This window comes from Clinocottus analis, unplaced genomic scaffold (genome assembly GCF_023055335.1).
Source record: "Clinocottus analis isolate CAN_PGR_092001 unplaced genomic scaffold, fCliAna1.0.p SCAF_9, whole genome shotgun sequence".
NCBI lineage: Eukaryota > Metazoa > Chordata > Actinopteri > Perciformes > Cottidae > Clinocottus > Clinocottus analis.
Window position 1 is genome coordinate 11,602,607 of NW_027176251.1, and position 25,304 is coordinate 11,627,910.

Sequence of the window (25,304 nt, forward strand, 5' to 3'; positions counted from 1 at the left end):
CGATAGCCAGAGACGAGCCACACACTGGCCTCTTTATGACCTTGTTCTCATGGGTGCGATTAGCGGGGTTATCTGTCCGACCCACCGCAGCCTCTGATGTGCGGAGTCCTGGCACCAGATCTAATATAGTAATAAAGTGCCGTCTTGCTGTTATCAGTTTGTACATTTGAATGCAAAATAATTTCTTATTAGTACCAATTCGGTCTGAACTAGAGTTACAAGTTCAGTGAGGTCAGTTGATGAACCCGCAAATAATGATCACCTAACTCTGCATTTCCCCTCAACTCTGTGGGCTTTAGCGGCTTTCAGCCCATTGTTTCGGTTCACTCTCTACTGCGGCAAGCAGCTGTTTTTATTGAAAACGCTTGAACAGCAGACCGAAAAGTGAGGGACGAGGTCGGGAACAAGCAGGTTAAGAGGCAGATATTTCCCAATGTGAGCTAACAGAAGACTGAATAATATTGAACTTACTTTTGACTTCACTGATGTTGTCCCCAAACTGCTAGATGTTTAAGAAAGCAACTGATGGCAACTGCTGAGCAACTGTACAAGCTTTTGTATTCTGCACTCTTTTGAGCTGATGTTTTTTGATTGTTTAGTATCTGGCATTTGTTTTCAGTATCGTGAAGACTGCAGCAAGGAGATTCAAAGCCCATAACAAGATTTGACGATAATGATGTTTGCACTTTAAAACATCCAGCAGCAGTTACGTTGCCAACTACTGATTAACATTGTAATTATTTGACAATTTCACTGCTTAGATGTTCATTTTGTTCAGTTAAATATGTTTGTTAACGGTAGAGGTGCAGTATTTGTTTAATATTTGATTCCTTTGACTGGCAATGCATTGCCGAACCTAATATTAAGGTAGGGGGTTGCTGCCTCATTCATTCTTTAATAATTCATATGTTGTGGAGAGAGCGAGAGAGAGAGAGAGAGAGAGAGAGAGAGAGAGAGAGAGAGAGAGAGAGAGAGAGAGAGAGAGAGAGAGAGAGAGAGAGAAAAGAGAGGATGTTGAGTGAGAGGACGGGAGAGAGTAGAAGCAGGAGTCTTCAGTCAGCCGAGCACCTCATCACTCTGGAGAGGAAGTGGGGGGAGGGGAGGATGGAGCGCGAAGGAGAAAGAGAGAGAGAAAAAGAGAGAGAGAGAGAGAGAGAGAGAGAAAGATAGTGTGAAAAAAAGAAAGCTGGAGGAGAACTGTGGCCAGTCTGCCCTGTGACAGAGCTCCCAAAGGCTGCTGGGACGGCGCGCGCGCATGTGTGTGTGTGTGTGTGTGTGTGTGTGTGTGTGTGTGTGTTTGTGTGTGTGTGTGTGTGTGTGTGTGTGTGTGTGTGTGTGTGTGTGTGTGTGTGTGTGTGTGTGTGTGTGTGTGTGTGTGTGTGTGCATGAACATGGAAAGAGAAAGCGTGTGGCTCTGCAGGGTTGTGTGTTTGTGTTCAAGAGCGAGGGAGGGGGCAGGGCAGTGTGGACACTATTAATAGACAGTTTTCCCTTTCTGCCAGACCGCACAGGGCTTTCTGAATGAGCCGGGAGGCCGATGCTCGTCAGCACCAGAGGAGAACGCACGCCCTCATGTTGACTTGGCCAGTCAGCCATCACACTCCTCACTGCAAACCACTGAGAGCAGCGACTGCCTCCCCCTGTGACAGCGGCGGCTGCACTACGATGTGAGGTGAATGGCAAACTAACACGGCAGAACACACCTTCAGAAGGGTGGAAATGACTTGTGAAACCACCTGCATATAAAAAGCTCTGCTTCGCACATGGTCGGAAGTGACACCCTCAACTCACTTCCAATAAAGCTCTTGTTCTGCATGCAGTGTAAAGTTCTCGGTTTGTCTTATATTAACCGGCTTTGCTATTGTAGAATGAGGATTTTTATTTTCAATCAAGAACATGTAAAAGTCATATCTTAACAAGAAAAAAAAGTAATATTCTCTGACATTAAAATATTTAACTGAATAGACTGAATACTTGAGGTGCTATGAAAAGACATGTCATGCCTCTATTTGAAACTTAAAGATGAATAAATTTGGCTTTTTGAATCAGCTGCTATTATTTTTTTGCAGCTGTTGACTAATAACTTGCATATCTATTTTCAGATGTTAGCTAAATACTAATATCTAAGCTATTATGTTGAACTAAATGTTATTTATTTCCTCTGCCAGCATCTCCCAGGAGCTAATAAATCAAACTGACACAAGTGGTCGTTCTCTCCATCTTCTCTTCATCCCATCTGTCTCTCTTCATCATTGATCTCAGCTCTTTGTTCTATGTTCATTAAGATGCACAACAGGTTTCTAACTGTGCAATAGCTAATTGTGCATATAGGCACAATGCACAGAGCCAAACCTTACAGCTCAATCTCCAGCAGAATATCAAAGAAAATATATCTTTCCCTATGTCAACATAATGGTCACAACAGGAACACCAAATACCTTTTGACATTAAAGTACTTTTCCAGCGATTTTCTAGAAACCTCTTTCTAGAGCTGTGGCATACAGCAAACCCCACTTTCTTTTTCCCATTATGGCAAACCAACAACGCTGCAGATTCAACCTCCGCAGCTTCACAACAAGGACAAATCAATGACAACCACTCTGTTTCTCTGCTGCCTGGGAAAGTGTCTCCTCTCGCTCCTCGAGCAAAAACTGCTGCACCACGCAGGCATCACTGCTGCCATTTCAAAGCCGCTCTCCGCTTGTCCCGCTTTTCATTTCCCTCATTTCTGCGACGTTGGAAACATGCAGTGAATATGAGATCTGTGTAATATGTATTTAAACAGATTTACGCAGATTAACACATCTAACAAAATCAAAAAGGCCATGAGAGACAATTAGTTTTTGTGGATCTTTGGTCGAACAATGATCCATTTGCCTCTGAATCCTTCTCTCTGCCTACATCTGAATGCTTTTTGCTGAGAGGGAGGTAATATTCTTCAGGCGATTAACCCCTCACACATGTGTAGACGCTATCCGTCCCACAATACATGATTCCACCAAAGTGCGTCTGGTAAAAGAAACTGGCACTACGACAGCAGAGGAAGCTCTGTTTGTACGTCGTGAGGAAGAAGAGGGTGAGGACGGGGGGTTGGGGAATCATAGGATGCAGAGAGGCATGAGGAAAGGAGGCTCTCTAGAATGAGTCAGGCATGTTGCGTAACAGGGAGGGGGAGGGAATCAGGGGCCGGTCGTGTCTCCCTACTGGCTCCCCCCTGGCCAAACAAAACCAGCAAAGAGGGGAGGGAGTAGAGCTGGAAGTGACGGAGTATAACATTTTAGCTTGTTATACTATTGTCTTCCATCTTATAGGAATTGCCAAGTATGATACTCTGCTACATTACAGAAGGGAAGATTTCACTACTGTATCGCAAATAGTTGATACACTTTTTCTTTGCGTCCTTCGTTTCTTCCTTCCAGAATGGGCTTTTACTGAAGTATCTTTGCACAGTGCTATTCTTGCTCCCTCTGTTGCTTTATTTATTTCAACATTGCAATGGACACACACACACACACACACACACACACACACACACACACACACAATGAAAATGACACACATGCACACTGAGTCAAAATTGTTATGGATGTACGAGCAGACACAAAGGCTGGTCCACAGGGAAAATCACACATCCCAGTAACCAATTAGAGGCATAGTGCCTGCCAAAAACAGCTGTGTGTGTGTGCGCGTGTGCATGCGTGTGTGTTTGTGCATGCGTGTGTGGTTACATACTACTGTTTTCACTTAAAACAAAGAGAACACATGTTATGTATAATTACACATTGATAGGAATATAGCCTTGGTACAAAGGTCAAACTGGAGAATTACAGTTGACAATACACAAGCTTGAACTCGAGCTGAAAACAAGCGTACTGTACTTGATCAGCGAACTCAAAAGAAAATCTAAACTTGTGACCTTGTGAACTCGTCGTGATAAAAAGAAATCAGTCTGAATTGATCTGTCGAGGATGACGATGGTTAGGGTTGCATGAGGGCCACTGTCCAACAGCACGGACGCTCAATACACTGGCATCTCCATCTGTAGGGGAACAATGTTCATCGATGTAGCAGCAGTACAGCTGAGCAGTCAAAGCCCGGTGAGAGCACTGGAAATTATGTCAACAGATCTCATCTGACTCCCTCAAACTAACGGAAACGCAGAATTGAAACCTCGTCGAGCATCTGAATTCAACTATACAAGTCAATGTATTCACAGACGATGTTGTCAGTCTGTATTAGCCTGATGCGACGTTTAGCAAAACATTTCAGATTGTAAATGTCTACTTTAGCGAGTGAAGTATATTTACAGAATTTTCCCAGAACAACACATTAAAGAATGGGTGCGAGCTTGCTTGCGGTAAAAATGTCCCATTAATATTTCATGTCCAACAAATCTGGACAAGAATATCTCACTAATGTCAATATATATTTCATCCACTGGACTAAAACCAAGTCTCTCTCAGGGTTAGAGATGTAGAAGATGTGTCTATTTGTATCCCCTGACACATTTGATTAAATCCAAATGTTATAAGTTCTATATGAAAGTTATAAAACTGAACAGTGTGTTTGAATTCCTTATCTCCGGGAGACCTCTGGCCCTTGTTCATGGTGTCCTTGTTGGGCAGCCAATGACAGATGGTGAGGCAGGTTTGGACTCTGATTGGACTTTGGCCCTGGGGATAGGAAAACGATCACGACGAGGTCTGTGTTTCTGTAAGCTTGTGAAGTGGGCAAAGCAACAGACATGCCGCATATACTATGAGGAGGCCAACAAATAGCATGCCATGGCATAACATTTTCTTCAAAGCACCCACAAACACCTTCAAAACACACACACACACACACACACACACACACACACACACACACACACACACACACACACACACACACACACACTTCATACACGCTGAAGCAGAGAACGGAGAGGCTGAAGGGTTTGATTAAAATTCTACGGCTGTTCTGAGTCTGCACGGGCAGTTGAATCTTAAATAGCTGTAGTTCTTTTGACAACTCGGCTGAAGAAAAGCAATTACTGGGGGATAAACTGCAACGGTCACTTCTAAGATAAGACAGATAAAATGTAAAGTGGTTATAAACTCCTAAAGGAGCACTAAGACAAAGACAACTGACAGAGGATATGGACAGCAGATGAGTTGAAAACTCTGCTCAGTGGACAGAGACACAAGACTATGCATCTATTTTTTTATTAAAATTAGAAGCAAAATATCTGAAACTCTTACCCAGCATGCCCTTGTTGGGCTCAGATAGACACATGTCCTTCTCCGCGCTGGGCAGCACGAAGCCGACCACAAAGATCTCCACGCCGTCCGCCATCAACGCCAGCCCGAGGACAAAGTAGAGCGTCCACTGGAACTTCCCGTGGCCACACTCCTGCAGGATGGTCTCGTACTGCTCGGCCAGCTCCTCCTGGTCTTTCCTCCTCTCGGCCTCGTAGGCCGACAGATCCCTGAACTGCTGCGCCGGGGCGGCCGTCGCTCCATCCATGCCGCCAGCCTTGCCCGAGTCGGCCCTCGGGATCCCCTGGTACTCCCCTTCGTAGATCTCATCATCCTCGTCGTGTCCTTCAGTGGAGTCGCTGTGACCTTCATCGTCATTGGCCCGGCTGTCATTGCGGTAGTACCCGTCGTTGCTTGGCACGCCCCCGTAGTCTTCATCGTCATCTTCCTCCTCAAAGCGCTTATAGGAGCGCTTGGTGTACTCGTCGGTCATTTTGTCCACGCCGCGCCCCATCTTCTTGCCGACCTGTTTCTTGGCGACTTTGGCAATGTCCTTGGCGCCGCGGACAAAGTCTGAGCGCCCGTCTCTGTAGCGCTGGTCGTCGTCCATCTTGGATGTGGAGGTGGTGGTCAGTTGCTGCTAGGAATAGGAGCTCTCAGGAGCGGCCCAAGCACATGAGTGTGCACTGGGGATTTTCTGTTAGCTGATGAATTCAGCACCGCAGACAGCTCCCTGCTCCACTGCACTGCTGCTGTTGGACTTTGGCCAGCGTGCGCTCAGATACCAAATCCTGGGGAAAAGCAAAGAAAAGGGTTTGTGTTAGCTTGATTGATCCCAGTGGTGCATGTGCAGGAGAGACATCCATTGTTAGCACAATCTAGATCGGAGCCAATTCATAGTGAAGGACCATTGGCATTCACATTGCGTTGACATTTGCAGGACTCATCATCTTTCTCAGCACTAATAGAAAAAGGGGGGAGAACATAACAGCTTTAAGGTGCTGACATCTGAGTCTTAGTGCTCGTTGACCTATAACGACTGAACAGCAGGCATCGTATGGCTCTCTCCTCAGCCCGGCACAAACCACAGTGTGGCATTTACATTGTGGCACCCCGCAGAGCCATCATGAGATGGATCCACAGACATCTGTTAGTAAAAACCAGTGTGGTGCTGTATAGGACCATGTACATAGGAGGTACCAGGTCAGACACCCACGATTACAATCTGTGTAAAACCACATGTTCATTGCCGGAAAGTCAGAACATAATGTCTACACTTTTAAATGTATCTTCCTTCCATGTGCTCGTCTATGCTGTCCATGCTGTGTCATGCTCCCTCCTCCTCCTGCTGTCACAGACACACCCTTCTATCACTACTTTAAATTTCCTGTCTCCATTATCTTAGTCTGTATCAAGTTAATGCAGAACAGAGCAAAAAAGAGCTATTGTAAGTCTATCAGCAGGCCACCCCGCTAGTTTCAATGACACTATGTCACTGTGACGCTGCCCTTGTTTGTCCCACTGGCTGGGACACAAAGAAAGGGCCGCAAAAACTACAAGTAAGCAAAACATCATCAGCATATGTGTTTCAGTGAGATTCTATATATTGTAGAGAGTATACCTTTAAAACACACATTCAGCATCAAATAATAATGGCAAACTACGGAAACGTAATAACAGTAGAAGGAACATTTAAATCAACGTAGCAGGATGGTCAGAGAGGCCATATTTATGTGTAGCGTTGCCGTTATGACTGTTGTTAACTTGCATGTAAACTAAAGCAGCATACGGCAAGTTGAGAACTCCTTGCATTAATGTTTTGTATTAACTACTAAAACAAGCAGTGGAGTAGGAATGTTATGAAGCATGAAGAGTAAAATTGAAGAACCGGAGAAGGACAAGCTAACTTTCCAGAGCTTCAACCGCGCGTTTCCTAAATTGTCTAACTATTCGTTTAAAATGTTTTAATCTTTTAAAAGCATTATGTACAGCTGTTTGTTTATTGCCTTTGTGCAGCAGCACACCTTTTTATTTTTAACATAACGAATGCTGCAGCTCATGCAGACTGTTTAATGTGTGGCAGACCTGAAAGTAATGCATCACAACCAGAGGATACACAGCGGCTAAAAACATTGGCAAAAGCTTGCGAGCCGTGTGCACAGCTGTTGGTTCAATGATGCTCTTTGTCATACACCAATATGAAGCAAGAAATGAAACATTGAATATTGAGTGGAGAAGATTAGCTTTATTTTCATTTTTGGATGCCTTTGATGACTAGTGTCTTACACTTGTTTTGTATTGTACTTCAAGTAATATGTTTTCAAGCATTCTTGTATTATTAATGCTTAAATGTTGCATGAAGACGGTTGCCAACATTTCTGGAAACCACAGCTTTTGCCAAGCCATCAATGTTGAGGACATATGTAGGCCAGTAAATTCCCAGCTGCATAACCTCGTCCGCTGAAGGTAAGATAAGAAATTGTTTACAGTGGGTTTGCCACGATAACACATCTCTAGCATGTGTGTGTGCTCATGAGACCAAGCAGAGATTGTATTTCCCCACAGAGTGAGTCCGTGGGGATCGACTGCAGCTGTAGCCAACACTGAAATCATTCTACTCGCTTCCCATAGTCTCTTTAAAGAGAGCAACAGCCGTGGCTCAGCATGGGGGCGAGAGAGAGAACGTTCAGCTCGAGGGAGTCTGCAACACGCAACAACACAACCACAAACGCTGGCTTACTGCACAATAACGTTGTGTCAAAGCAAACAGAAGGTGCTACATTTGTTATTACAATAAAACTAAATAGGCTTCCTTTCTTGGTACTTCACGTTTCATGTGCTGTCATATACCTGCTCACACTGAAAGACAAGATGAAAAAAGACACTGTTGGTCTCTTTTGCAACAACACCCCACTACTTCTCCTTCTTGTTAAACGGCACTATTTTATGTTGGAACTCATAGCCACTCGTAATGAGTGAAACACTATCAAACTGCAGATGGTACAAATAGGTGGCACGCAGACATCACATAAAACCTTTAATTTTATAGATTTTATAGTAAAATGGGTTTAAGTATTCCAGCTACTGCCTGTGGTTAATAACCAGGATGAAGAAGGAGTTGCAGGTGCAATTAGGGTTACTATGCAGTTCCTCTGAGTCATTCTCCACGTTTGCTCCGGTCGAACTGTTTACCGTCTACTCCACCCGCCTCCCACCACAGCATCCTTTCACTGGTGACTTTCATACCGTACTTCAGTTGCCAACCTGCGCGCACACTTACGTAGCCTGCGGCATGATTGTTTGCAGACTGTAGGGTCTTTACAGAGCTGCTAACATTAGGTGACGCTGCACACAGTGATGAAATACTACACAGTGGGGAAATGCTCCGGTCCTGAACGGGTTTTAATTGAGAGCAACGTGACAGACTCCATTATGTGAGACCGACACTTTAACTGATTTCTTACACTTTTGCTCATAACGAGTTCATTAATACCTGTTCATGTTGTCATATTGTGACCTTGTTTACCTCTGAAGTATAATGCATGAGACAAGTCTACTTCACCATACTGGATGTTTATGTTGAATCTTGGCATTGACGACTTCATGGTATTGATATGGTCCAAGTGCTTAATATGTGTTTGTGTACTCGTGTAGGAAGTGATCAGACTGCACGGCCAGTGTAGTTATCAATGCAGCAATGAGCCATGTAATTACAATAGAGGATTGGTGTTAAATTATACCGGATAAGGGCCAATAAACTGCAGGCTAACCTTGTTATTATTGTTGTTGCTGTTCATTCAAATGTGCTCAGTCTATTAGTGTTACAATATTTGCAACATAATTTTATTACAGCAAGGAAACGGCAGCAGATGTAACCTGAAAAGAGGAGGAAGGGTAGCAGGCAGTGGGAGGGAGGGAACTTTTGAAAGCTTCCTGTGTAGCGTCGGGGGTGTTGAACAGACACAAACTACTTCCAAGTCAACATCACACGACCCTGAGGTCTGCAGGGACGACTGAGTTTCTATGAACATGCTCACCCAGAGCCAGCCGTAAAGCCCAGGAAGGAGGGGGGCAGTTTTGTTAATGGTTATCTTATAGTAGATCTCCTGCTTGTCAGGATATTGTCTGAATAATATAATACAGAGATTACAGAATACAAAACTGCTCTTTGACCATTTGCAAATCAATTACTCTCTAATAGTCGGAACCAGGAATACAAATAAAATAAAGTAAATGGGGGCAAAACTATATCAAAACATTTGCTGATTGCTCAGTACTTCCTGAACACATGCAACTTTTGCTAAAACCTTTCCATTATTTACAACTCATTAGTAGTGCGCATGTGCAAGCGAGAGACTGCTAAAGCGTGTTTTGAACGGTACTGTTCTTGTGAGAATACCGACCATGTTTTGACAGTTTTGCTGTTTTACAGCTGGCCTCCTTCTACTTCAGTACACTAAGACTTTCTAGGGGTTTTTTATTTCTCGTTTACAAAATATTCTTTGTAAATTCATGCTAAGACAGATTAAATTATATTCAAATGGTAATTTTGTGGGTGTACTATTAAGAGTAATTCATCTTATTTTTTTCACTGACAATCTGATTTATTCAATTTCAGATTATTTCAAAGATTTACATAGTTATTCAGAGTTACATATGAAGAAAACTTTGCTGAAATTAGATACATGGCTCACGTTAAGCTCTTTTCCTTCAGGTTTATTTAGACTGAAGGAGCTGAGAGAGAGATCTGTGCTGCATGACAACATACTGACAATAACGACGTGAACATGCTGCATCATTTTGACCATGTAAGTCATCTTAGATTAGTGCACTATGCTAACATTACCTATTTAGCACTAAACACAACATAGCGTCAGCAAAGGCTGACGAAAAGTTTGTCGTTTTGCAGGCAAAAAAAAGATTGCCAACAAAATAAACATGTTCACATGATGATGGCGCGATATGAAAATAGAAGTGATCACCAAAAGTTGCTAATAATTCATCCCGAAGGGAGCATTAATGTCTGCTGGAGATATTTCACTTTCATCATTATTCAATTTTATGATAAGTCATCAAACTGTCTATAAATGAGATCTGTGGCTCCACCCTTATAACCTTAAATCAATCACCATACATCTCCACCACGCCGCTGTGTTGCATTAATGTTGTTTCTATATTACTTCAGGCAGGCAGGATGCTTTACAAGATGCTGAACTGCACCAGTGAAAAACATGTGGTCAAAAACACTTCAGGCTGAACGACAAGCAGCCAGGGCTTTATTGATGGCTCTGTGGCACTGCCTTTGGCTCAGGTCTGGCTCAATTTCTTACGGAACAGCTCTGTTCAAACTGACTGCAAAAAACTACCGTTTTTGGATTATTTCTTTTGATTTCCAGCCCTACAAACGTTCCTCAGGCCCCAGGATTTGGTTAAGTTTCCAGTTCCCAGTTTCATGCTTGGCTCAAATATCTTCCAGCATAACGATTTAAAGAACCTCTTATTGGAAAGAGTTTAGTAATACATGCATGCACGTGTTCATGTCCTTCATGTTGTGGTCATCTCGAGAGTCAACAGATCCCCACTCTGCCTGGTAGCATCACATCATCAGCAACTGTTGTGAAAGACATTTGCTCTGTCACCAGCCTGTCTCATCCTATCATTTGCTCATTTTAGTTTTCACTTGCATGTTTGTGATAACTGAGTGACCAACTCACATTGCCCCACATTGTTTTGTTTTAGTTGCTCAGCTTTGACTCACATGCTCAGCTGCTGTGGAGTCTGTTGCTCGGGCAGTCAGTCCCAGTAAGTGTTCAAAGGCTAGGCATGGTGCAACGCAAATACACTGATTCAGACCCTTGCAATGCACATGAAGCCCACACAGTCAATAAGATTTTTTTGTCTACTGATTATGGGGAACATATATTATCTAATCGGTACACATCGGTTAGTTGAACATGAAAAACAGTTATATGTCTATCAGCAAACACTTTCCCCACATATGAAAAAACTGTCCAGTAATAAATTCATTTTAAATAAATATTACTTTTGTGTGTTTTATCTATTATCAGGCCTGTAATCCTGAGAATGAATATAAAATGACACAAATCTATTCAGGAAACGAGAAAATTGGTAAAAAATATTGTGCATCATACCACACAATGACTGTATTATTACAAACCTGATACCACATTCGCATGCAGCTACTGGGGCTTAGTCTACTCATCTTTTCTGCAACGTTTGGGATCATATTGGTCTTTGGAAAGATCATTTATATAAAGAAACATGTGGTTCATATTATGGTTTCTTGTTCCAGGTTATTTAGTGTATAATCAGCCTTCAGTTCATCACCTTGGCCACCTGCTCTACAAGTACAATACGTCTGTATTTCCTGTATCCCGTTAGACATTGTACAGATGAAATCCCCGCCATCCATCTCTGCACCGACACGCCGCCAGTCGGTTGGTCCTCCTTCGTCACCATGGTCACGACCTTTGTAGAAGGAGACTCTTAAGGGCCATGTGACAGCAATGAGGCCACCCATCACCACCCGATCAGCCTTTCACCGGCCGGAAATACTGAGATGAGACTGCGTGTTGGTGGTCTCTGCCTATGAACAACAAATACCATCCTAGAGTGCATATGTTGGGTTCCTGTCACTGCTTGATTGTTGCAGGAAAAATATCAGCATGATCTCATTAACAACATTACTTATTGGTGATGGGTAATAATGCAACCGGCGTGGATGATCAAGAGAAAATAGATACGCCCACAGTATGAAGGGATATTGTGAAACAAAGCCCTTTCCCAAACTGTTCTGGCATCTGTAATGAAGTGTAGATTACTGATAAACTAGCAGTGAAGGGGGATACTTAATGCTGAAGGACTTAATTATGTAATCCCATTTTCTTTTAAGCGAGCAGAGGAGACGCCAGAGGGACGAGAAGCCTCACAAACACTAACAAACGTGCGGCATACAATGTGGCCGGCTGAAAGCACGCTGACAAAACAGGGAGGGGAAAAACACGGGAGCTAAATGATTCATGACATCTTGGAGCCGCGACGTCGCGCTGCACCGAATAATCGCACATGCTTTACAGATCGTCTGGGGACGGAAACATTGAAAGATTCGGTCCCGTCTGGCACGCAAAGGCCTGTTTGCATGAGGGGATGAGCAGCAATCACCTTCAGGTCAACTGCACTTCTAGTTTCACTATTCAATAATCTTATAGTCACATTGGATCAAATGAGTATGTCTAAAGTGGGAGGAGTCACTCATAGTGACAAATAATTATCACCTTCAGCTCGATGGAGCTCTCTTGTGTCTTTCACGCTTTATTTGTTCATTCTCACCTATTTCCTCAGTGTTGTTTCCAGACGCAGCAGGCGGCTGTTTTTAGATCTACATCACCGTCTCGTTCTCCAGGAGAGCTCTATTGTATTGGGAGTATAGCATTTCATTTGTGAACAGACCTCGCAACTATTTACCTTTCAGAGAAGCACTAGAGCTCTCCATCGGCCCCTGAAGGAGTTATAACCGCATTAGTCCGACTCTAACAGGGCAGTTCTTTCAACACCAGCGCATAACCTCCCTTTATAAGCCACTGATCTGATAGCCACTGAGCATTTAACAATTACTCTCACTGCACTGTTAAAAGAAAAAACCTTAAGAGCATCTGATAAACTGCCGAAAATGGATTTCTACTTCCACATCAGGCATTGGCACTCGATGACAGGAGCGGGACATTTTATTTAGTGGAAATACAAGACCCATTTAGCAGCAGACAGCTTTTGGCAGAGAAAAAGACAAGCGTTTACGAGCTCCAAGAAGATGGATGGGGAGGATGAAACCAATGAGCAGTTCTTATAGAGCGCCGCCACCCTCGCCCTTGAACCGCGCCACGCCAAAACCTTCTCTGAATAAAGTAGTTTTGGAGACATCCTGTCAAGCTCACGGCTCGATTTATTTTCTGAACAGCACGAGGTACACAGAGTTACCATCTTTTCTTCTGCGTTTTGTGTCTTCCTTCATGCCCAAATAAGATCTATAGAGAGGTGTACATGAGGTGTACACGAGGAACATGATGAATCTATCCATGAATTTGACCGTTAACTACCATGTTTACATAAACAGATGTCCACATTGTGCTTGTGTCACTGCATCTTTTTGTAGAATAGATTAATATTCATATCCACAGTGATTAAAAATGAGAAACTGCTGCGTCTTTGTTCAGGTTCACCTGCTGCACACTGTAGTTTGACCTCATAGCGACAGGTGGAGGTATGCTGTGCAGAGTGTAGCAATAAGCAAGGTGCCAAACCACCAGAGGTGTAGTTTCTGCATCTCAATAGACCCAAGAAACATGTTTCATTTGACTGGGACAATAAACTGAAATGCAACAGCTGTGAAACATTTGATTGGGACAGGATTTAGGACGTATACTTCGCTTCTTTCCAACCAGTTTTAGCACCATTAGCTGCGAGCCGCCAGCTCAGCTTTCACAATGTTTAGAGCCATAAGACGGCTCTTGATTTAGAGTTTATTACCGGTTAAATAATGCAATTAGCAGCATTTTCTAATCTGTTAATCATCTGGTGGAGTCCCATCACAGATGCACTGATGAATGTACATACGTTATCAATGAGCCAAATGGTTATGTGCATGAGAAAGGTGTCGCTCAACAAAGCCACAGCGATTTATTACCCATCTTTCCTCAATTCTTTTAGCAATTTTTTAGCTAATTGTCTTGGTTTTCCAGCCCACAACTTAACTGTTTTGGTTCGTCCTCACCGCTAACATCAGCCATGTTTTCAGCACAAAAAAAGCACAACACCGAGCAGCAGACTGGCATAGTTAGAGACTATTACTATTTAAAAGAAATGGAGCATTGTGCAACGCAAAAGCAAGACATTTCCCTCAGAATTTGTGGAGATAAAAGAGACTGAGTAGGACATAAACTATTTGAACACAACTCCAATTAGATGCTAATATTTCCTGTCTACTAGATGTATAACACATTTACCGATTTAAGTATATACAGCAATAACAGGTCAACACGCTGCTCCAGAGAGGCCGAAAACCCCAAAAAATACAGGTTTAAAGCAACCAAGAGCATCCTATTGGGACAAACCAGACTTCTAAACTATATTCATATTCACCTCCTGGGTTTCTATCCGACATGAGGAAAGATGGCTTCATGGAACAGAAGTGAAAGGCTGCTGTTCTGCTTGTGTTAAAATACCTAAGAGCCTTCAGTGTTATCGGCAACAATATAGTGACGTAAAAAAAACAAAGCATCAGAGAACAAACATACCCACAGCAACACCAGGAAGTAACAACAACCTCCGCCAGGAAATGATGGGGATTTGAGGATTGTTCACTCCAACAAAAATAATCTAATTCTATTCAGGCTGAATTTGGGGTTCATGTTTAAAATGAAGATGTTCAGGATATCCATAACTTACCAATTTTATGGCACAGGGAAGCCTTAATAATAAATTATTTTAGAGGCCTCTGAATGTATTAACTTCAATAACAGAGCAGATATGAGCACATTTTACTTTTTTTTTAAGCTCTCAGTGCCTGAGGTAAATTTTTTTACATCTGAATTTCTCGCGTTCGTTTAAAGTTGCATCCAATTAACAGCTTGTTCTTTGGCTGCCAGGATGAGTCATTCCTGTCTCCAAATATAACCCTCAGGTTTCATCAGCAAACAGATTAACACACTCATGCATAAGCGAACATTCTCCACTTGAAGAATTATTAATTATTATTATTATTATACAGCTATATACAGCTAAGAATTATTTTCATTATCGATTAATCGGTTGGCCAATAAAAAGGTCAGATAGTAGTTCATAATGCATGTTACAGTGTTCCAGCCCAAGATGGCGTCTTCAAATGTCTTAAAACCAAACATAATTAATTGTCACACATGAAACCAATGTTAGAAATAGAATGACATACATGATTAATCACATATCAAAATGGTTGTTTTTGTTCTTATTATTATAGATCAACTAATGAATTGTTTCTGCTCTAATCTACAGAAACAAACAGGGCATGCAGGACAGCTGTGCAGATCAAGTTAATGAATATGCATTATTAATTGTCACCTAGTCTTGCAGCTTTAAAGCTTTTAAATTGTCTTTCATTTCATTTTGGTCTTGTTGCATTTTTCTTTCACACATTTGCACACAAAATAAAATTTGGATGCTCACTTTGACGGCACAGACGCTGCAGTTAGGGAGTGTGACGGAGATGAGCAGATGAGCAGGAGTGATGACAGTCTTTGTCTGTGAGTGTTTTGTGTGTGCGTATTTGTGTGTTTGTGAGAGAGAGGGAGAGAGAGAGAGAGAGAGAGAGAGAGAGAGAGAGAGAGAGAGAGAGAGAGAGAAAGAGATGGTGATGATTAGGTCAGTGGAATCCTCAGAGCTGCAGATGGCTGCTAATGTCGTGCAGCGCTGAATTAATTTCTCTTGACATCGTCGTGACGCACGCAGTGGATTTTTCTCCTCTGATAGATCGTCCCTGAGACTCAGCGGTGCAATCCTGATCGAGACGGCACGCTGACAAGAGTGAGCATCGGCGGCAAATGAAATGTGATGAGTTCCTTCCTGAAACGCCGCTGCACATCTCCATTTTGAGAAGAAGAAAAAATCAGCTTAAGTTTGACATTCAGTATTTTTCAGAGATACAAGCTGGTCTTCCGTTTACAAATGATGTTCGTGAATTGAGTGTTTTGTTGATTTGTCATCTGAGAAAATTCCTCAACTCCGGCAGTTAACAAGGAGCATGTATTCCTCACAACGGAAGACATGTCCATCTGCATAACTATTCCTCACTGCCCACTGAGATGCAGGTGAAACACTCCCGCAGCACACGGTAATAAAATCTGGCTTTGACTTCATGCTCAATCCACCGGATGGCCGCTAATATCTCCCGTTGGAGGGTCTTTCCTGCTCTCACGAGTGCATCAGAAGCGTTGCATTCTGGGTCAGGTCAGCACAGCCCACGCGCTTGCTCTGTTTGAAGATTTCCCCCACACAAGACTCAGTCAACAAACACCTACGCTCATAATCAAAACACTCTCAGGCCGCAGGAGGAGATTACGTTCAGCCTTATGTTCATTTCTAATCAGCTCGCCAATGTGGAAAGACTGAGACATGACAGCTGAGACAGTAAATAAATAAATATGTATGTATTTATGTGTCTCATGACTGTCCAATCTTAGACTTTTATAAGTGCCAGGAGAAAACCCAAGAACAGCATCTTTTAGGAAGTTACACTCTTCTCTATTGCTAGAATTGATTTTTTTAAACTGAATGTAAAGTGACATTAATTTACCAGATTAGGGATATTTCCCAGTTGGGACGTAAACGCCGTGCAGTAATTACATGACAGAGCTTTTTAGCCAAACCATGAAAAAAGGCTAAATTCTGCTAAATCATAATACTGGCCACAGCTAAATATTGGAGAGGTGGAATATTGAATAATCTTTTAACCGTGTTACACAAACACATATACACACAGTCTGGCATCATCTTGGCCAAGCTAAGGCCTCTGAGTTTCACCCATCAGCCAGCATTCTTCATCCATCCTCATCCATCGTTTTCACTACTCTGGTCTGAGCTTCCAGGGGATTCGTCCTGAGGCTGTGTGGAGGATCAATTATTCATGTCTTGTTTTCTAGCCACAAGGACGGCGGTGCCCCGAGTCGACTCGCCCCTCAGCTGTGACGAATGGGTGGGATAAGAAACACACAAAATCTCACAGCAGCCTCAGTCCGGCTCCTGCATGCTCATCCGCACCACCCACAGTGTGACATCTGCACAGAGTCACACAGGAAGTGACAGTTTTACTCAGCTGCCCAACGTTCCTGCATGGCTTCAGGCCCATCCAGGCTGAGGAGATAACAGCAGCCTGAGAGGAGGGTGTGATGATTGGTTGTGAGGCTCACTGGGTCATAGCTCCTCCCCGGCTGCAAAGTCCCCTTTGGGAGAATCAGCAGCCTAACATGATTCACGTCATTGTTCGCCTGCTCGAGCTCTCAGCGTGCGCCGTCACCCTGGTGGCACGAGGCGGTTAGCAACACCGTGTGACGTCAGCGCTCTGCATCCATTTTGGCTTTGCTCGCTGCAAAATGGACTAAAGAGGAGTCAGAATGAGGGCAGCTGAGAGGTGCAGTTCAAAACCTGCAGCACGGCAGATAAAAGCTGTTGTGCAAAATACAGCCGTGTGGGTTTTTCACAGCTCACGTTAATGTCTAATGTGTAGTTCATTAGCATTCACCACATGCGCCTCCACAAGGTGTTGACCAGCAGTTGAAATGCCTTTAATAGAAGGTGTGTTTGTTAGAAAATGACTGACCTGCAGGAAAAAAAAGGGATCTCACTGTGAAAATACTCCACTACAAGTAAAAGTGCTGCATTCAAAACCTTTTAGGGCAACTGTGGCTCAGTGGTTAGCATGTCCGTCTTTCAATCAGAGGATCAGAGGACCGCTAGTCCACGCCATTGTGTCCTTGAGCAAGACACTTAACCCCTAATTGCTCCCCGTTGTTGTGTCTACGGTGTATAGAGCAAAGAAATGTAAGTTGCTTTGGATAAAAGCGTCAGCTATAAAATGAAATGTAATGTTCAAAGTTGTGCTGAAACCACGTAGCTCGAAAAAGTCAACTTTTGATGAACTCAGGAAGACGGCCCCGTTTTCAGCTCTGTGACGAAGCCTTTTGACAGCTGATCCAAGAGGCTTTTACAGTTTTAATTGTTGATTTAGCTTAAGAAGTAGGGAGGGGAAAAAAAGAAGAAAAAAATATCTAAATCACCACATTTGGGGACACGGTTTTTAGTGGACAGGAAGGGGCTGACTGTAATCTGAAACGTAACTATTCGTAGCGGAAATGTGACAAATGAATTGTTAAAAAGAGAAGAAATGAGATTAACATGATCTGTGTAACAGTGAATTATCTCCTTGCAAGACAACAACATAGAATGTGAATTATTCCTCGTCACCAAAGGATATGTAGGCCAAACTCTCTCTGCAGATATCCTTCCACTGCAGATATTCTCTCTTGATGAACACTGGCTTCTTTTATGGTTGTTTCAATTAAACTGTTGCCACTACAAGCTTTGCTCCGGCTTCGCTAAGGATCAAATCTCTTTGTGTTTCCACCGGAGCTTCAGCGAGTCTCATCTCAAGTCATCACTGCACCGAACCCTCATCATTAAAGTAGTGGAGCTGAGAGGAGCAGCTGCTCTATTTTACGCTGATTTCTTAATAATTTCCTTGAAGGTTTCTTGAAAAGATTTTGTGATTAGGTACAAAGGTCAACATTTTGCAAAACAGGCTTTTGTGGGTTCTTGCAGCGTGTCGTGTGTCGAGTATGGAGTGAAGTGTGGATGATATTAGCTTTACTTAGCATAATGACAGGCAGGGGAAACTTCTCTCTCTCTTTCTCTTTCTCTTTCTCTCTCTCTCTCTCTCTCTCTCTCTCTCTCTCTCTCTCTCTCCCTCTCTCTCCCTCTCTCTCCCTCTCTCTCTCTCTCTCTCTCTCTCTTTCTCTCTCTCTTTCTCTCTCTCTCTCTCTCTCTCTCTCTCTCTCTCTCTCTCTCTCTCTCTCTCTCTCTCTCTCTCTCTCTCTCTCTCTCTCTCTCTCTCTCACACACACAGAAATGTCTCACAGCACCAGTGAAGCTCACACGACTTATTAAAATGTGACCATTTGTTTAATCAGAACTGTAAAAAGTTGTGGTTTCAATAGGAGTTGCCTGCTGTTTCCAGTCGTTATGCTAAGCTAACTGCTAATCTTCTCATCTAACTCTGCACAAGAAAACAAATTACTAAGCATCCCAAAAATGTTTAAACTGTTTATTTAAAAAAAAAATTAAAAGAGAGAACTAGCAAAGGCACATTTTCTGTGTTATTGTAAGAAAACTACAAAATCTTAATTTGAAGAGCTGACGGAGATCCATTTAAATAAATAATATATATATTTGGAACACTTAATCTCCGTATTTATCTGTAGGTAACCTTTTCCTTAATTTATATGAAGATTACAGAAATATTTTTCATGTTCGTCTAATTTACTTTGTGGTTGAAGACGGTTCTGTTAGTAACAAAGTGGAAGAATTAGTCAGAGAAGTGGTTGAACGACGTCTCCATTTGTACCAAATAATGAAGCCCTTACCAGAAACCTTCCAAGGTAAGTACACTTACACAGGCTCCTTACTATTATTATAACTGGTTAAAGAAATACTTATGATCTCTGATGATTTGTTACCAACCCACTGGTGTGAACACTACACTCAAATACAAAAATCAAGCAAAAAGGCGGGCCCAACGAAGATTAATGCATCATTTTAAAAGCAGAGGAAACCTCATTTTGTCAGTTGTTGATGGAGGGTTATGTGCTTCACACTAATTGCTGCTTCGACCCACCCATCTGGACACAGAGACAGAGAAGACCATCGATTATCTCTCCGTCTCTCAGTAAATCTTAAGAGGGGAACATCTCGGCAGCAGCGTCACCAGCCGAAAACAGATCGGTCTGGAAAAGCCATGCAGCACAAATGAACCCGCGCTTCCTCCAAGCACTGCTCTAAATGTTGAAACAGCTGCTAATTGCTGGTCTTGACAACACCCTGATGGGGGTAGTTGAGCAGGATATCTGTGCTCTACTGCTCCCCCTTATAGCCCTTATGCTAATATATATATATATATATATATATATATATATATATATATATATATATATATATATATATATATATATATATATATATATATATATATATATATATATATATATATCCAGCTCCACTGCTCCCAGCTGCAGGGAGAGGCGAGTTGTAACTCGTGACGGGGCTAATCTCTGCGGATGGAGCGGAGCACGGCCCAATCAGCAGGGGTAGCAGGCAGAACATGAGAACACCAAACAGAGCAGCTCCCTCAGCTCCTCCTAGTTTCAAGTGGGGCTCCTGTGTGTTAAGCTGTGTGAACGTCAGCCCCACCTGCTCACACTGATGTCCCTCCACCCTCCCGTGTGATGGCTCAGGGCTTCATCAAAAATATCATATGCTCATTGTATGAATAATTTCTGTATGCATTGCATGTTGTTTATCCTGTACGCATGGCATCTATTGCTTCTGTCCATCCTGATACCTGATAGTTACCCGTTATTTTTTATTTTTTGGGGGGGGTTCTTGAGCCGATTTGAGGTCCTGGGACAGCGGATGTGTACAGATTGTAAATCCCTCTGAGGGTTATACAAAATACATTGAATTGAAATATACTCATCATAATGAATGCTACCACAGACAACGTGTCCATGTCTGTGGCTAAAGAGTGAAAAGCCATTAAACTGCTGAGGCTGACATATTTAGACAGCTTGTTGTACTCAACCAACAATCTAAGAGAAAGAAAAACATCAAATCCTCATATTTGCAAAGTTGAAACTGCATATACATCGCCTTTTTGGTTTAAAATTCACAAAAGTTTGATAATTATCAAAATCGTTGCTGGTTGATTTTCTACTAACGGCTAAATCGACTTCTTATTGCAGCTCTAAAAGGGATGTTTTGGAGAATGGATTTGGGTTTTCCATTTACTGAAATCTAAATCAGTTTACTGCACCACAGCAAAGTGGAAGCAGACATCTTTACTAATATTTACAGCTTTGTTTGTTGTATGTTAAGCAGCAGCTCAACTGGTTTCATACATCTGGGGTTTAAATCCCACGGCTGGCTTGGGCTTTTCTACATGGGTATACGTTCTGCTCCAACACGTCCAACAACTACAACTCTGCGCGACAATGCAGGTGCAGAAAATGGGAGGAAGAATGGATGTAATCACTACAACGTATTTTGTACAATGTGATTTTCCTTGAGAAAGGAAATAAACTGTCAACAGGGTACGTCTGATCGCTGTGAAGCCCTTTGAAGAGGAACTGTTAAACTGTATGCCATAGTTAAGATGTTGCTCTTGTTGCAGCCAGATAATTAAGAGGCTGAAAGTGTGTCAGGCTTTGAACCACAAACCATAAATCAAATGTATTTTTTAAGCTAAGAGGGCTGTCAATATGGTGCTGCAGGTGTGCATCAGAAGCTGCTCCCCTCACTGCCACCCATCATGGGAGTCGATGAAGACACAGCTCAGAAACTGCCTCAGCTGCAATCATGGCTGCCACAGGGACATCAGACATGCCAACGCGTCGCCTCTAAACTCGAATTAGACCATGAATCCATCATTCATGCTCTCACAGCATATTCCTTCCAAACAAGAGTCGAAGGACAATCACATGATCCAACAACGTCGCTGTTTGTGCAAAGTCAGAAACCACCGCAAAGCAGACGAGAGCAAGGAGAAAATTGCTCATCACTCTTTTTCTCCATCACATTCTCCCCGCTGGGTTTTTCTACAAGGTCATGTTGGCGCACGACGCAGGAGAGCGCGCGCAGCTCCACCGGCACGTTCCCCGAGATGTCCCCGATTTTGTATACTAATTAAACGTAACAACACATAAGCAGGAGAACTTTTTCACGATCTGACAATGGGGACTGAGGAAGAGCTGAATATAAAAACGCCATGGCCGTGTACTGATGACAGAAGGTGGAACTGGCAAGGGCATCGGTGCCAAAGACATCGCCAATTAGACAGGACTGGATCGATGACGTGAAGCCGGAGCTAATGTGCTGTTTAATGACATTAAAACTCAACACTTAACCTCCTACCCTTCCTGTGCGCTGGGATGGATGGTGGTGATGGTGGTGGTGATGATGATGAGGAAGATGATGATGATGATGATGGTGACGATGATCACTCTTAACGCACAAGACCTCCCAGGAAGAACAGGAACGAAGGGCGCATTTTGACAAAATTCGCAATCTGAAATCTTCAACAGTTGCCCAAATGCAACATTTCTGACGAATATCCCACACTTTCTCTTCCATAAATGGGCTTTATTTCTGGAATCCCGTCGTGTGCCGGTTTAGGGGTCATCGTGTAGCGCAGAGAAGGCCTTTAATCGTGTTTTTAGTGATACATTAATATCGAATTGGAGTATAAACACATCCACATCTCCCTGTTATCATGCTCCTGTACGCACGGTCGATATACCGGCAGCACGCGAGGAAATTAGGGGAATTAACGCTTTCAAAAAGGGAGATTAAAGATTATATTGCACATTTAAGGAGGATTATGGATTTTCTTACCTTTTTCTCGTGGTACTGTCGGCGCGTTTTAGGGGTGACCGGGATTCGCTTTTTTCCGTTCAGGGAGTCACCCCGGAGTACCTGAAAGCAAGGTCCTGTGTGCCCCTGTGATGTACACTGACGTAGTAGCAGAGAGCTGCACCCTCCGCCCCCTTCACTTACTACACAACATCCCTCTTGGATGGAGACGCCGCCCCCTCCTCCACCTCCTCCGCTCCCATCCCTCCTCCAGCAGACACCATTCGTCCCTGAAAGAAGAGGGGGGTTTTCTGCTTTTGCGTGAAACCTGAAACGGTGGATGTGAGATATTTTGTTTGGTTTTTTCCCCCTAAGTGACTCAATCACAGGTGGACGTTAATATCGCAAAGCCACACTTTTTAAAATGGGATTCACACAACCAGGGTGGGCATGCGCTGTGCACGCTCAGCGAGGCTACCACTGGCTCCATATGCACCAAATGGTTGGTGCAATGAACTGTGCAGGACGAGCCTCTCCCTGCACGTGCTTGGGCTCGTGCCTATAATTGGTCATTTTAAAAAGAAAGAAAGAAAAAAAATGACAAGGATGTCCCTGATAGAAAACAACTGAATGTTCTTAGTATCTGACACAAACGCAGAGTTGTAGTCTTGTACTGAAACCACGAGTTAAATGCAATACATTATAAGCAGTGGGAATATATTTTAAATTGAAATTACAGTTAAAGTTTAATGACATTAAAGTTACATCCATGAAGATTGATAGTTGGACTTAGAGGTGACAGATATTTCGGTGTCATATTTGTTTTATAAAATATTTTTGCACAAAGCCTTGTGTTGAATTGGACCTTGAGTAAAAAAGATAGTGCCTTTTACTCTCGATTCAGTCTGTGTGTTTTGTACAACACGGTACACGGTGCATTGAGATATGAAGCAGTGTTGATGGGTCAACACTCCAGGAATACTTTCAGTTTTTGAAACGGGTCTTTTTCACAGCAGAGAGGTTTCATGTATTTAAAATAGAAAAGAGGTAACTGATCAGTTTTACAGTCTGTATAGTTTATTGCCAAGCACCTTCTCACATGCAAGCTCTTGCTTTGGTGCATGACAAACATTATAAATATATAATAATCTAATAAAATAGTAGTGTTAGCTTTGTCAACCACAAAAAGAAAAAAACAAAGAACCATACATACAGTATCAGTCTCAACCTGTTGAATCCAGGATCAGATAAGAATAGAAGCATATAGAGAGCTTATCAAGACACCGAAGATATTCAGGCCCATATAGCCATACGGTGGCCCAGAGGCACACTTTTAGCTGCACAAGGATAACAAAGACGGAGACTATACTCATACAGCCTTGAAAAATGACACACTTCATTGAGACAGTCCATATTTAGAAATGCACATTTGTTACTAACAAGATGCTAAAAAGACACAAATTTACCACAATTAAGTGACAGCAAAAATACAACAAAAGGTCTCATGCAGCTGGTGACCCTTTCATATTGTTTCGCCCCTGCCACTCAAACAGCCCAAGTCCGAGAATGTATAGAGCGGGAACATGTAGTAGCGGATTAAACAGGTTCAGGATTCTGGATACTTCTTTTTAATTTTCTTACATCAATGAACCAATCATCATTTGCCTTTTTTACACCGTAGAAAAGCTAACCTGTTGGTAGAAGGGAGCCGGCGGGACTGAAGCCCTGACACACCACATTATCATCTCCACAAACCAAAATAAACCCCCAAGAGACCAACTGCAGCTCCACACTGTACTGTACGTGTGTGTGTCTGCAGCTGTTGGCTCTTAATTGGTTATGGAGTGTGTCCTTTTTTCCTGCCTTAACAAAAAAGCACGGTCACGCCTTGTTGACACACAATTGGCTTTCCAGACAGGATCAAATTTCCTGGACACAATAACGCAACCAAGGCCATTTTAATGATTCCAGCTCTTATCTGCAGCTGTGAACGTAGTTTAATGAATCACAGCAGCAAACAGACGCACACATGTAAAGTGGCACAGGTACATGTGTTGAGCAGCCCCATTAAGGCTATGACTGACCGTGCGTCCATTATTTTACTTTCTCAATACAAACCATAATGCAATACGACTCATTAATCTACATCAGGCATTCAAATCCTGTACGACATCTAACAAACAGAAATATTATTATATGTAGAATATATATGTTGAACAAGGTAATGCTGTGTTGGCTGGTGTTCATGATAACCAAGAGTCACAGTTGAGTATTTTAAATATTTAACGGTGGAAATATACTTCCTGTCACTGAGGGAGAAAAGGATAAACGACTCAACGTTTGTAGTTTGAATTTAGGGTAAATATTTGTCACCATCTGGTGGTTACTTTAGGTAACGCTTGCAGTAAACGTCAAATATTCAGTCCACCTGAGCAAATACTACTTATCAGTATATTGAAGGACTATCATCTATGTGATATAGTGGAGTAATGTCTGAGCAGAGAATGAAGTCACTCTTCCTCTGTTGGTATCCAAGTTTCCCCTTTCTTTGTTGATTTAGCCAGGCTGGCTTTAAGTGCACGTGAGTGCACGTGGGAGTGTCTCTTTCAATGGCTCACAGCCGGCACCCTGCACTGCTCCCCTATGGAGGTTACACAATGTTGTTGGAAGCTTAGAGCATCACTGTGCGTTCCAGTACTGTTTAATATGTCCTCCAACACAAAGTATGTCAAAAGATAGGAGGATGTCCCACTACACCCTGTTCCATTTAGTAGCCAGTAGCATGCTCTTCTGGCTATTTCACCCACAATCCTTTGCAGCACATACATGAGCAAGAGGGTCAAAGTTCAAGGTGCCATATCAGGGAGTAGCATGCCCAAATGTTATGCATACTGCATG

The 25,304-nt window shown here is 42.7% G+C and overlaps 1 protein-coding gene across 1 annotated transcript in view; it reads right to left on the reverse strand.

The window, feature by feature from the left end:
* sv2a (synaptic vesicle glycoprotein 2A) overlaps nt 1–22,623 on the reverse strand; it is a 41,352-nt gene extending 18,729 nt beyond the window's left edge. Inside the window, exons 1-2 of the mRNA XM_068569523.1 lie at nt 22,449–22,623; nt 5,244–6,031 (exon numbers count right to left, since the gene is read on the reverse strand). Coding sequence (XP_068425624.1) covers nt 5,244–5,850 — 607 coding nt within the window. The 5' untranslated portion in view covers nt 5,851–6,031; nt 22,449–22,623. The remainder of the gene's footprint in view (nt 1–5,243; nt 6,032–22,448) is intronic.
* Between the last annotated feature and the right edge of the window lie 2,681 nt (nt 22,624–25,304).